We start from the raw sequence: 14,695 nt of genomic DNA on the forward strand, positions 1-14,695 counted from the left end.
TCCCTGGGACTCTTAAACAGTCAAGGGCGTCACTTCTCACTACAAGGGCAATACAAAACCCAAATCCTGAGTGCCTGCCCCTTGCCCTGTGCGCAGCAGTACTGCACGCTGGGGGGCTATTTTCTCATTTACTCAAAATAAGTATATTTTGACAACCAGTTTAATTGTAAGACAGACTACATTTTACCATTAGAAGGGGTTGACCGGAGTCCCTGTCCCCTTGAGACAGCATCATCCTTCACTGTGTATCTGGCCTACAGAGCTGCTAAGATTTTGTTTAACGCTGTGGAAGCCCTTCTTAACACTGACAAAAAAATGCCAGGTCCAGCAGCTCAAGGCCTGTCATATGTTCCTCTGGGAAGATGAATAAATGGATGACCTCTACACCAACAAGAAAGGCAATTTATTCCAAATTACAGCAGTAGTGAGGTGTGACGTTGCTTCTCTTCTCCCAGCAGAGGACAAAGAAGGAGAGGGGAGAGGCAGCTCTGCACGCAACGGCTTTCCTCATCAGAAACACACGGAACCCCTAAATGGCATCCCTGAAACATTACTGTATTTTCAGCTGACCACAGTAATACGACTTTTCATAAAGAAACCATTTCTATTTAAGATAGGCTCTATCACAACATTTATTTTATCCTGCAGAGTTTTTGATTTTACAGTATGCTTGAGACTATCAGGATTTTACATTTAGAGAACCTGCGTACTGGGATTTTGTCATTTGGGCCTGTTGATTGGATCCTAGGGAATTATCCACATTTGAGCTCCGCTCGCCTAGGGCCAAATACACTAATTCCACTTCCAAGTGTATGTGTCTTGCTTGGCAGCTCAGCCTTTGCGCTAGATTATCTCTACCTACAATTTAATTAAAAAATAATCACCCTTCACTTCACTCATCTGGGACTGACTGCTGGGAAACACACATGCATACATGATCTGCTACTTACGTGATACACTTTGCTGGACAGAATGAGCACGGAAAAGGCTCGGAGGAGTTTTCCTGCCGAGCCTTTTTAACAAGTGATCACGTTCGTTCACACTGAGGGAGAGAAAAAAAACAAACAAAACAAACCAGTGAGTAACCAGATAATTTCAACGTAGAAGTCAACTCCATTTAAAGTACTTGGCAGCTTTGACTTCATCAGTATTTAAGATGATTGTAGCATGAAAAAAAGAATTTTCTCTTTCTTTAAACTGCACATTATCAAGAGAACTCTCTAATAATGGAAACTCCTCCTTTCTAAGGCCACTTTATATAAGCTTACGTTTATTTAATCCATCCATAATACTATCCATACATAATACCACTGTGATTTCTGAATGCCCGACACTTATAAATTATTACAAACCGTATCAGAAGTCTGACATCAAGTGATACGGAACATTAAAAAGGAGATTTCTCTTTATTATTATGTACTCGAATCATGGCACCCACAAACTGCCTTAGAGAGAAGGAGCAAAGCATTGTGGCTTAGCACATGGTAAAAGGCTTCTATCACACCTGCAAAACAGCCTGAAGCAACCAAAGGTGGGACCCATAGTTAATTCTGTCTTCTAAAGAACACTCTCATTTCAACCTCCCATACTGGAAAGAAAACCTTCTATCCAGTTTTTGATTAAAAACCCCTTTGGTTTACACAGTTCCTGTCAAAGGCCTGAAAAATTATTACTGAATTTACAGAAAGTGAAAATAAAAATTTAAGGTGAAAAATACAGTATGCTTACAATGGGTTTAACAGATGTACACGAATCATTACAGACACTCTCCACTCTGATTTTTATTAAAAACACGACTCATTTAATCAAGACCTTTATGTCCAGAATAAACAAGTGATGGCTAAGATCCTGACCTTTCAAAGCACTTGATTATGTATACAAGTCCTGCTAAGTTCAACGGGGTTTTAAAAACAATGCAGGTGCCCAAATCTCTTTGCGCTGGAGCCTGAAGTAACTGTTACTTATCAGATTATTTTGAAAAAGATAATGTGATTGGGTGATTGTTTGGTTTTTTTTCCATTTCACCCTTGTTCCTAACACTGAGATAGAGCCAGTGCATAGAAGGGATTCGTCTACTAGTGCAGCTCTTTGCAGTGTCTTTATCCCATTTGCACCACCACATTTACACCGTGTCTCCATTTTTGCAGTCTGCTGTTTTTTTCACATCTTTATTCATAAGCAGTAACTCCACCGGTTATGCTGCAAACATGGATACACATCTGAATGCCAACATTGATATCTTTCTTGGATTAGATTACAAATTCACATACATTTGGTACAGGGAATGGAAATCCCAGCAAGCACAGCTGCTGCTGTCAACAAGCTTACAACAGCAAACAACTCCCTTTCATTAAAGCAGTTTGCTAACTTCAAACAAGAAAGTAACCAAAGAATCTCTGAGATGCCTATAATATGTAATCCAGCCATGCAGGCTTATATTCCACTTAATAGTCCATTAGGGTAATATCCACACCCACAGTCCTCTGTTCAGTGCATATTGAGATGTCCACAAAAGAAAGGGATGAATCCTTCTCTTTTTCCTGTGGTCTCTAAGCTCAGAGACCTGAACTAGAAAAATTGTTCAGTCTATGGATGTCTCCTTAAAACCTTTACAAACTGTCAGCATTTTCAGACACTTGGTCTCTTCCCCCACCTTCCCTTGGCACCACGGAATCACAGCTGCAAGAGATATGCCAGGTTGCTTTCCCCGCTTGCAGTCAGTAGTATTTCCTCAATATAAAATAAAAGTTCATAACAGATTTGGAAGCAAAACTAGAGATAACAAATGAGTGTCGAAGAATCTTCAAGGGCTCTCGGGTCATGAGATCCGCATGTATTCAAAGAGAAAGGATCAAAGGTTTCCACTAAAAGCCAGTGCTACAGCATGGAAGCTTCTAAAAATCTTGGAAGATCCAACTAGTTAAAAATCCGAAGACCATCTGGCTGTAAGGAAATCAAGTACATACACAAAGAAATGCCCAACTGCTCAGAGCAGGCAGCATAATAGAAAGCATGTACTACAAAGGATCACCAGGTAAGGGATGGCAGGCACAAAGTGAGACATGAGATGTCTCTAACCTTTAACAGGCTTACGAAGTTGCCAGCCTGCAGAATCAACCATTACCATGCACATGCCAACTAGGGATGCTGTGTTGTGCAACCTCTGCTGATTGCAGAGAACTGCTGGGTAACTTTAAACTCCATTGACTGCTAAGTGTAGCAAAACACTGTTTGAATCTACTGCTGTCCTGTGAATGACAGGATACTATTTCATCTTCTGCAGATCGTGAGACCCCCAACTGGAGTACTGTGTCCAGCTCTGGAGCCCTCAGCACAAGAAGGACATGGACCTGTTGGAGCACATCCAGAGGAGCGCCATGAAGATGGTCTGAGGGCTGGAGCACCTCTCCTATGAAGACAGGCTGAGAGAGTTTGGGTTGTTCAGCCTGGAGAAGAGATGGCTCCGGCAAGACCTTATAGTGGCCTTCCAGTACCTGAAAGGTGCCTACAAGAAAGCTGGGGAGGGGCTGTTTGCAAGGGCATCTAGTGATAGGATGAGGGGCAATAGCTTTAACCTAGAGCTGGGTAGGTTTAGATTAGACATTAGGAAGAAGTTCTTTACAATGAGGGTGGTGAGACACTGGAACAGGTTGCCCGGAGAGGTGGTGGAGGCCCCATCCCTGGACACATTCAAGGCCAGGCTTGATGAGGCTCTGAGCAACCTGATCTAGTTGAAGATGTCCCTGCTTACTGCAGGGGGGTTGGACTAGATGACCTTTAAAGGTCCCTTCCAACCCAACACATTCTATGATTCTTTGATTCTAAGAAGAACATACAGGTAAGGGCCTTTCCCATCTCAGTAGGATAACTGGAGGGTGATTTTCATAGATGGCTTAAAAATGGAATCTTAAGCCTACCAAAAATATTTATTCTAAGGGACAAATAAGCAGCACCTGCCACAAAATTCTGACACTGAGAATGGAATTAACCAGCAAAAGGCACGAGGAACAAATTCTTCATCTGCCTGTCTACCACACAGCAACAGATGAAGTGCAGGATGGTATCTGCTACAGGCCAGTAGCGGTTAGCTCCTCAGGCTTCTACATGCAATGTGTGGAGGAAAGTGTTCTGTCAAGGGACTTCTGAACATGAGTGACACATCGTAGCTCTAAGGAAGCCAAAGCTAGACTATCTTTGATATTGCTAATTATAAGAAACAATTTCAGAATCTGAAGTCACACCAGGTTTTCCCATTTGGGAAGTGATATGGGATCGTATCTATGCAGAGAAAGAAAAAATCATGGAAGAATTAGAGCATTTGTGATTTAAGTACAAAGGATGACGAAATAGACTGCAAGTCAAGACCAGTCAAGTACTATAAAATGAGCTCTTAACACACAGATGTAAATGCACACAGCTCTTCTGAAATGTACGAGTATTTGAATTATTAACAGATATTAGAACTTCCAATACAAGCCCTGAAAGGAAAGAAAAGCAAAGTTAAGTGGGTTTCTTAATTAGAGTGTTTGCACTGATACCGAGTCCCTGCTTTCAGAAAATGTTTTTGTCTGCTACAAACAGATAACAAAGTGAAGACTTCTCAGTCCCTGTCACACTTCGATGCAAAACTAACGATGACATCAGGCACCAGGCTAGGCCTTGCTCACAGAAATACTGCTTGTAAATCAGTCCCAAATATAGCCATGATTTCAAGTGTTAATTCTGCTTTCCAGTGACTCGGAGACAGTGCCTAAGCCCTCCCACGGGGTCTAAGGATGGCGTCTTAAGATGCATTGAGGCAAATGGATATGAGATCATACTCTGAATATTGGATATAGTTGTGTTCGTACTCAGGACCTCAAAAACGGTGTCAGAATGGAAGAAATCACAAACACAGACATTCTTATGGGAGTCAGTGACCTGGAAAGTGACAGTGAAATATGCTTAAGTTGGTTAGTTAGTGACCTCAGACGGGGTGAGAGAGAGAGACCATCCATCTGTAATTATATGAAGGACAAAGCACACAGACAAAATGCTTTGAACTAAACAAAACGAATAGTAGCTTCGAATAAAAACTATAAAAAGTGTCCCAATTTGGAGGGTTACTATGAAAAAACAGATTAAAAATGTCATTACTCAAGTTATCTTAAACCAGATTCAGTTACTATCACTGATAAATACCTTGTGCCAGGAATACCCTTGCAATGGCTTAAGAGCGTCAAGATGATTTCTGTCTGCCTGGAAATCTGCGCTAGCAATATTACACAAATTCGTTATATGAATGACAAATCAAAAGGTAAACTAAAGGCAACATATTATTTCATACCAGTATTTCCCATTCCATGAACAAAATGACTCTTCCATTTTCATATCTGAATTGCTCTAAGGTGTCAACAGAGACCTTGATTTTATTTTTCTGTGTTCCCTTCTTCTCATCCCTCACAAAAGCAAACAGCCCTTAAATCTAGGCAACAAACATCTGGCTTTACACATTCAAATGAGGTGCATCAAAACAAACAGAATAATTCAAAGCTGACCACAAGGTCCCACTGGCTCATTTGCTCAAGTAATTAAAAAAAGATGAGCTTCACCACCAATTAACCTACTGAGCACTAATTAGCGTTAATGAGGATTTGCAGTACTTGGTATAGCTTGACCCAGAATGTCCTCCCGAGCCTACTAATTGGCTGGTGGCAAAAGCAGGGCTCACAAAAAAGGGAAGGTTAAAGTGGACGCAGGTGTCTCTTAAAAGTGGATCCTCCCTGAGAAAACACACACATAGCCCAGTTAAAAAAAAAAATAATAAAAATAAAAATTCAGGGCCCCCCTTCTCTTACAAGAACAGAACTCTAAGAAATAAGTTTGTGTTTTGTTATTATTTACTAGAGGAGACAGAGAGCATAGGCACACCAAATGGGCAAAGACACTTATCTGCCATTGGTTTTAGCTTGATGACCTTCTGGACAATTTAGAATTCAGTCAGACACACACAAATGAAGTGATTTGGTTTTGTTTCTGCTTTTCCACTTTCTGGAAGGAATAACCAAGTTATAGTGAAGCCTTACCAGGGCTGCTAAAGATGACACAAATAAAACACTGAAGCACATATCCCAGCTGCTATCCCTCTGCCTTAAAAACACGCAAAGAACCCGTGGCAGAGGCATGGCTCTTCAGTGCAAGTACCCCGCATCCATAGGTAAGCCCAGAGGGCAAGATACCTATGTCCGTGGGTAAGCCCAGAGGGCAAGAAAGCATGCAGCTCTTTTTCCTGTCATCTGAATAGCTACGAACCCCCTCGCACTACTGCCTGCAGGGGCAGTGTCACTGTTTCTTCTATCCTGTGGTGCTGCTGTAGCATTTAGCAACAGGTACATATTAAAGTTCTGCCCGTAACTCCACAGCCTCCCTCCTACCCATATGCATTTTCAAATGGAGCAGCAGACACACCCTCATTCAGTCTCTTTCTTTCCATTGTCACATATTTTGTTAAACGCGTTGTTGCCTGAGAAGCCCTGGCTGGCCTGCACTCCTCTCCTGTTGGACCAAACACCTTGCAACATGTTGTCCTCGCACTGCGACAGCAGGGAGGGAGGGAGGAAGGGGAGAAAAAGAAGGTTTTGCAAAACATCCAGTGTGGCTAAACACAAGGTAAAAGATCAGGAAGTTTCTGTCCCTGTCAACTTTAGCTGTGAACTAGATTTTGAGGGGAGAAGAGGATACTCCTCTCCCTTTTTAAAATTTAGAATTAAAACATAATAACTGATTTCTTCCATACCTTCCAAACAATAACTTACATGGAAGTTTGCTGTTTCTTTGTTGACATGTTTCTGTCACCAGAAGTTACATCAACATAAAATATGAAGAGCAAGAAAAAAGGTCTGAAACAAACAGACTTCTCAGCTTTGATCAATCCTAGTCACCAAACCGTTTACAAGCAGATTGTTGATTTTCATTTCAGTCTCTTGGTTCTCAAACTCCATTAAGAACCAGATGTTTGAGCACTGTGATTTCTCCCCAGGTATCACCCGGCAGAGCGGACTCACAGATCCCTCTCTGGCTGCTAGGACATATCAACTATTCCTCAGGATTTATTCACAGGTTCCATCTCTCACCTTTCATGCAGTGTAACACTGCTTAAAGGCTTACAGTGACAGTCACGGTCCCGGTGGACAAACAGCAAGAACCATAATCCAGGCAGAGTCTGTGGCCACACCTTTGTAATTGGCCAGAGGAGACCTATTTGTCTTCCTCAGATACTCCCTGCTGGCTGAGTCCACTCCCGAGCACAGCTGTGGGCCTTGGTTTAACTTTTCTTTCAATTTTTTCTTCTAGTTTAGACTCGAGTGCATTACTTAAATTAACATAAGGGAGTTGTTAAGAGTTATGCAGCAGGCAGAAGAGATGACAACTAACAGAGACTTGGCGTAAGGAGAACAAAAAACCAACATTCTTACAGACCAGGAATTCAAAATTAAAGCATGCAAATAATCTCAAATGCAAGTCACACTATTGCTGAGGGTTCTGCAAAACTCCATATGCTTAAATACCCAGAACATCCCGGGGCTGCGGAAGAAAGGTCTGACTGGCTAAGTGAGCAAATACACCTCCATCCTCCGGGCTTTGGAGACATCAGAGAGGAACCACCCTCCTGAAGAATAGCAAAAGTAGCAACTCTAGGCTTCTGCTGGTTTCTGTCTTTCGGTCCACAAGGCAGAGATGTTATTTTTGGTTATCTAGCGTTGGATTGCAGGAATGTTTTACTATGAGGTCAATCAGGGTAGGAGGTCTTTTTAAATTTAAAAGGCAAACAGGCATTACTGATAATGAAGCTGCAGTGTAATCAAAGGAAATCTCCGGAGCATTTCACAAGGAAGTGTCTGAGGCATATAAACAGTAAAACAAAAATCAGCATTTTCTTTGCAGAGTCAGCGTCTACACACACTGCTCCTTAATCACTCAGAATCCAGCTGAAACAGACATCCAAATCCATGCTCCTTTTTTATTTTTCTGTAGATACTCAACAAGCCATCACCAAAAAAACAGATCATGGATAGAAGACCAAAGAGTCACCAGGCACAAACCACAAGGAAATGAAGACAGAGGAGTGGCCTGTGCCACTTGCAGGCTGAGAGGTGCAAGAAGTTACCTATCGGAGGTGACTCCTGCATCAAGACAACCAGGCTTTAGGGAGTGCCAAGTCCTTGCTGAGGGTTTAGCAACAACTAACTCTCCAGGGAACCTGGAGACCTTATGCCCTGCCATGGTATAAAATCTCCAGGCCTTGTTAACACAGCAACTCCCCTCCAGCTGCTTCCCAAATATGTGTCACAGCCACAGAGGAGAAACTCCCTTTTCCCTAGATAGGAAGCAACTATTTAAGGAGCTTTCCCTGTTTATGAGTTATACTTGACCTTATCCAGCCGAATGTTTGTCTGTTAAGCCTCAAATCTATGTGGATGTGTGTGTGGTCATGCAAGACCAACTTGGAGCATACTCAAAGCAGCCATGTAGTGGCAAGCTCTCCAGGCCTGCAACACGCAGTACCCAGCTCAGCTCACAGGCAGCTGAAAGTTGTTTATCCCGCCTGGATGTGAAAAAGATTAAAAGTGACACAAAATTTCAGCAGCTCCATGGATGTCCATTGTGGTGACTGATGGCTAAAGTGGTTCCTGCCCTTACCAGTCGCTTGGAGAACCCGATAGCGCTCCCCACACCATTCCATTTCCTTCAGCTCATCTATCCCATGGACCCACAAACAGTTGAGCTGATCCAATTGAGGAGACAGGGCAAAGATGGACCCATATGACCACAGCTGGTAAGGAATGGTCTGGGAAACTCTTAAGCCAGCCCTGCAGCCACATCAACAAAACCCCATGGATCCACAGTCCTCACCAGAGCCCTGGAGAAACACTGTTGTCACAGCTTGTGATTTAGCCTGGTAGCATGCTACTTCACTGAAACAACAGCTTTCCTTTCCCACCACATCTCAGAGGTTTGAATGCAGGACACCAGCATGGACAGCCTGCAGCCAGCGTTAGCAGCAGGCCCCAACGTCAGGTGCATGCAAGTCTACTCACGTTGCCACATCACCTTGTGCCAGTGGCAGAATCACCCTGCAACAGCAGAGGCCAAGGCATGTCCTCAGCTTCAGCCAGCCCCCAGATTGCACATAGAGTTCTGGGACCAAATTCTCCACTCTGTTGGTCCTTAAAGTTGTATGGCTAAAAGCAGGACAATGCTCTTCCTTCTGGTGACAAGCAAGGATCATTTACATTTTCTTTTGTTATTAATGATGTCCCAAAGCAAAAAAGCCAAACAGGTCACTCCTTTGACTTCTAAAAAAAAATAAATAAAAACATCACTTGGACAATCCATTCCAGCCTTCCTTTTTGAGGCTGTTATTCCTCAACTTCATTCCAAGACTACTCTTTGAACAGAAGACAGTATTACCAAGCACCTTTTAAAAATACCATCTAAAAAAAGCAGACACTAAACATCACATGCCTGTCTGAAAAGCAACAACCCTAAGAAAATAATAAATGAGATCTCTCTTTGCTCAGAGTGCCTTCCGTTTCTAAGCACTGCAAACATTAAGCATGTGCTTACGCATTTCATTACAAGGGGGAGAGGGCATCATTGTAAGCGGTACCAAAGCCAACTAACTTAAACACAAAGCTGAAGCTGCCCAGTTTTGCCTTCAACCTTTCCAAAATGTGGGAATTGACTCAGTTCAAATATCTGACAAGCAGAAAAGGCTAAGTGTGTCTTGCTGCTGTTCAGCTATCCTCCTTTTGGTATCAGTGCTATTTACTTCTTGTCTGTAAGTGCCTCACTTTGCACTTACTCTAGTGGGTGCTTGGTCATATCCTCTACAGATAAGGTGGCAATACAGTTGCAATTATAACATTCTTTTCCTAATCACTCATTTTTTCAGAAGTAGTCACCTTGGAGGTTGAAGTTTTCCATGTTTGGTCTCTATGTAAAGGTGCTGTGTTGAGTTTTTTTGTTCATTTGTTTGTTTTTTGTTTGTTTTTTAAATCCAAACTTTCTGGCTTAAAAAAAGTCCACTTACGTACATTGACTAAAGTTAAATGACTTCTGTGTTCAAAACCTCCAAACTCTTCCTATCAGGGTTTTTCTTCCTTTTCTCTAGAGAAAAAAAAGCTAAAGAACAGCTCAGGACAACAACAAAAAGTGGTGAACTTTGGAAGTGTCTGGATACCATTTAGAGCAAAGCCCATGACATTTTGTTGATTTGCAAAAAAACAAATTGCTTTTCTTTAAGCTTTTAAGTATTTTGTAATTGTCCACTAAACATTTATTATCTAGTACAACTTCGGTTTTCTCGTCCTTACAACACGTAACTTAGTACTTTGTTCGTCGCCACGAATCAGAATCATGAGTGTGGGCTGTCCTGCCTCTCTTCTGATTCGGGGTTAGCCAGCGGAGAAGCCCAGGCAGACTGCTGAAGCCATTAGGCTGGAATAGTTGTTATGGAGCAGTTCTCCTGCTGTGCAGCCTGGAGGGAAGATTTCTTCTTCTCTCCCCTGTGGAGATCCCCGGTACCCAACCCAGTAACTCAGGATTAAGCATTAGAAAGATTGGCCCCTTAATCAGTTTTAACTCTCATCTTGTTATGTTCTCTTTTTTCTAATCTTTCCTTTCAATTTACAGCTTCATTTTGGCCTTTGTGCTGATACTGTACCTCTATCAACTTTGACTTTGCTAGCGGATTTGATCACAGCTCTAAATCCTTCTCCAGGTCACCAGGTTTTAACCCTATTTGTGCACTGGGTCTCCCTCAAGGTTACATGATAGGCACAATCAGGATATGAAATAATTAATTGCACTGGAGAAGGGGCATGTCAGCTCCAACTGGTTTGTGCTAGCAGCTGGGCACTTGGGTCCCCAGTGCCAGTGGGAGCATGACAGTTCCCCTTTCATCCCTCTGGCCAGCTTCTGAAAACCTCTCTGCCCTCTGCTCCTTCCCACCTCTGCCCCACGGCCTCCCCACTGCTCAACTCGGATAGAACCAAACCTAGTAATTTCAAGTGTCTCACACATAGGGGTTAGAAACGCCGGAAATTAACAGTACATATTAAAATGAGGAAATAATGTGATGATTCCTTACTGATATGGGACAGGAGGGAGAAAGAAAGGGGCAAGTGTAAAATAAAACAAAATTATGCATTTTCCACCTACCATACATGAATGTTTACCATATGGAATCAAAGAATTTTTACAAAAACACTGATATCATTTTATGTGCTTTTTGCTAGTAAAAGGAGTCTAATATCTTTTTACTAGAAAAGTTGCAAGGAAAAATCATAAATATGCCAGTCACTTTGTTATGTATGCTGGTGGAGAAATCTCGCCTTTCCTTCCCAGAAATGGTGTGAAGAACATCTGGAAAAATTGATAAAAAGACTCTGAAACCTCAAAACCAAAATACACCTCTCCCCTCTTCAACCTCATTTTACGGTCAGCTGCACTGGATGGGCGAGATTCAGATCACAGTCACACACATCCTGGGTAAATACGCTGAAGCCAACACATTCATGAAACAAGAATTTGGCTCCAAGCATCTAATGCCGTTTAACCAGTTGAACATACAAGACAGTTTGTTTCAGACGAGATTCATTGTACCTGCTGATGTGAAGGGGCCTTACTGGCACCGTCCCCCTATTCAAGCAGATGTAATTTGAAATGCATCAATAAAAGAGACAAAGCGCTTTGAAATATAATGAGCCCAAGCCTTGTTTCTCTTGATCTTAATGAAAAAGCTCACCACTTCCTCAGGAATCATGAGATCAGGTCCTCAGCTCATTCGTGGGTTTGTTAAGAGAAAAGTTAAGTTTGTTCTACTATTTCTGCTCCTGCTGGCGCGAGGCTGAGGGCTCTGCCGCTCTCAGCTCCGTGCGCAGCCACAAGCCTGAGTCAGGTTTCCCACATTCTCCTCTTGCTCCTCCCCAGGGACCTGTGGAGTGGGTAAGTCTCCATGCGTACCCGTGTCAGCTCACTGATTACCCACCGGGTCAGACAGCTATTGAAATGAGATAGACATCTGCCCTCACCCACCAAATAAAACCCAGTCTAAGACAAATAAGATGGCTCGCTCTCAGGGTGAGAGCTGGTCATGCGCGTTTCACTAAAGCAACAGAGTTAGATTAGTGAAAAGTACTGAAATGAAAGGGAATCTCCACCAGCGGGTGTCCTTGTTGAAGGCAGCAGTTCCCCACAGTCTCTCCACTCTGTTTTAGGTATACTGAAAACCAGTATTCGTTTTATGAAATGGAGACGAAAGAAAGAGGCGGAAGCGGGCACGTGAAAGCGGCAAGAGTAAAAAGACATACTGAAAAACGTTGCACAAACGCACACTGCAGTGCAATTCCAAGACAGAGAAACCCTCTGAAACAGGAAATCTACTGTCGCAAAGAGGGTGCTGCACAGCTTTGCTTGCTCTCCATTACTTGGTCAGTGGAGCAATAAAGCGACATGAGTTTCCAAAGTAAAGTTTGCTTTGGTCCCTAATCAGGCTTTACTCCACCTGAACTCCTGCTGACTTCAATAAGAGGTTAGATGGAGTGAAAAGTGAATGAGGACTTGAAGATCTGGCCCTTTATGAGCCAAGATTTAGTTGTAAACTTATTTAAAGACACAAAAGTCTCTGCAGCTGAACTCAATGCCACTTTTGAGTATAAACCTGTAGAAAACCTGTTTGTTTTCTTTGTGTAAATCTTGCATGTTAACATGATTAGGTCTGCTGGGCAGGTGTCTCCACATGTCCATGTTTGCTTTGGCACAAGAGCTGCTCCTCTCACCTCTCCAAATTCATGTAAATTTAGTGTTAAATCCTGCCCTTTGTTACATGAGAGTGCCAGGGAGCCCCTCTCCCTTCCCGCACCAAGGTTTGCTCACGTCGCAGCTGGGCTGGAGTCCAGCCCAGTGCCGCTGGGTGCCAGGCTGGGGAGGGCGAGCACAGGTACTCATCTTCCACCAGCAGCGTGGGATCCATCACCAGCCCCTTACTGCACAATCCCTCCTTTGCTTCTCCAGCTATTTCTGGAGTTGCCAGTTTTCCAGATACTTGCTTCCCCTGATGAAATCCCCTGCTCCTGGACTCATCCGATTTTGCAATCATTCCAGCTTCCACAAAAAGTAAGTTTTTAGCTGTCTAGATGAGATATACAGAGAAATGCGAACATAACCTTTCACAGCTCAAAACAATACACTTGATATAATCTCCAAGCATCACTCTGGTGTTATTTGCAAGGTTTTTGGGACCCAGCTGTAGTGCTCAGGGTGCCGATGCTCTCCCCTGTGCTGACCAGACACCCCTTGATCTACCACTCGCCTTGCTGTTTGCTCCCAGCCATGGGACAGGCAAAAGTTTGCATCTGCTTTTTTAGATCAATACAAGCAAATTCAATTTTAGAAAATGCTCAAAGGGGCTAAGATCCAGAGGATGTAATTAATAACCAGCGAAGACATTTTTTATTAACCTGGAAAAATGTGTCTAGCAAGGATAGTTGGCAGGCTGAAGACCCTCTTAAGACAGAATATGCATATTTAGGTAACAAGTGGCACATGCAGATCTCCCAGCACTCCTTCCTCAAGTGCAGTGAGGACCCACGTGCTATCCTGCTCACATTTTACAGAAATTCAGCTGAGCCATGGCAAACTGTTGTGCAAGCCTAGATGCACTCACTGCTTTCTGGGCTTTGCAAATTGCTTTTTGTTTAGCAGATTAATCCTAAACATCCAGATCTTGCACCTCATTTTTTGTCTAAGGTCTAGGCAATGATAAAAGCAATTAGCTCCCTAAATCCTTCTCTTATCTGTAATTGGGTGTGATTTTCTCTTGTTTGTTTGTGAAAAACACTGAATAAAAATAGTGTCCACTCTGTGGGCCAGGAAAATAGATCCTGATGACAGCCAGCTTATCTTCCACAGCTGCCTGAACAAACCAACACCTAATGGGTAAGTTTTCAGGAACACTTCCAACCAAGAACTAACACTGTTACTTGGAGATAACAGATGGACCCATGCAGTTTTAAGGCAGCTCTCCACTTTCCATTAGAAATGAGGAGACTCCGGTTACTTCCCCTTCCTGCATAGTGTCACGTTGCCAGCAATGGGGCTGCGGGCAGGAGGGGACAGCAGCGCATGTGCCTCACACCACTTGTTTCCACTGGCTTCAAGGAAAATTTTTTAAAAATAAAGAACGTGAACCAGAGGGGCTGTAACCACAGAAAGTTCCCACTCTGCCTCTTTCCCACCCTCACTTTTCCCTTTGGACAAGCGCAGGATTTCTAGCAGGTGTGAAAGAGCCAGGAGACAAACAAAAGAGATAAAAGACAGAACAACTCTGAAGAGCACTCAGGAGGCCACATCACAAGCACAGCACACCAGCTCCTAGCAGGCAGAGGCACTCTACCATTATCTAGTTCACAGATGGACCACCCAGAAAATCTGGGAGCAATTAGGAAGGAGAACAAACAAATGCATGGAAAGAAGAGGGGGGGAGGGAGAATGGGAAGGAGGGCCAGAAGGGATTCCTTACATCATCTCCATGCAAGCGTTTCGAGAATGAAGTGAAGCTATATGGAGGAGGAATGCAGATGAAAGAGTTTGCAGTGAGAATGCAATAAAGTAAAAGGCTATGAAAACATGTAGCGTATGAATGAATTACAAC

The 14,695-nt window shown here is 43.0% G+C and overlaps 1 protein-coding gene across 4 annotated transcripts in view; it reads right to left on the reverse strand.

The window, feature by feature from the left end:
• ATP8A2 (ATPase phospholipid transporting 8A2) overlaps nucleotides 1-14,695 on the reverse strand; it is a 353,486-nt gene that overhangs the window by 14,399 nt on the left and 324,392 nt on the right. For all 4 annotated transcript variants that reach the window (XM_063331450.1, XM_063331475.1, XM_063331458.1 and 1 more), the window contains exon 36: nucleotides 951-1,042. In XM_063331450.1, coding sequence (XP_063187520.1) covers nucleotides 951-1,042 — 92 coding nt within the window. The remainder of the gene's footprint in view (nucleotides 1-950; nucleotides 1,043-14,695) is intronic.

Source organism: Chroicocephalus ridibundus, chromosome 1 (genome assembly GCF_963924245.1).
Source record: "Chroicocephalus ridibundus chromosome 1, bChrRid1.1, whole genome shotgun sequence".
Taxonomy (NCBI): Eukaryota; Metazoa; Chordata; class Aves; order Charadriiformes; family Laridae; genus Chroicocephalus; species Chroicocephalus ridibundus.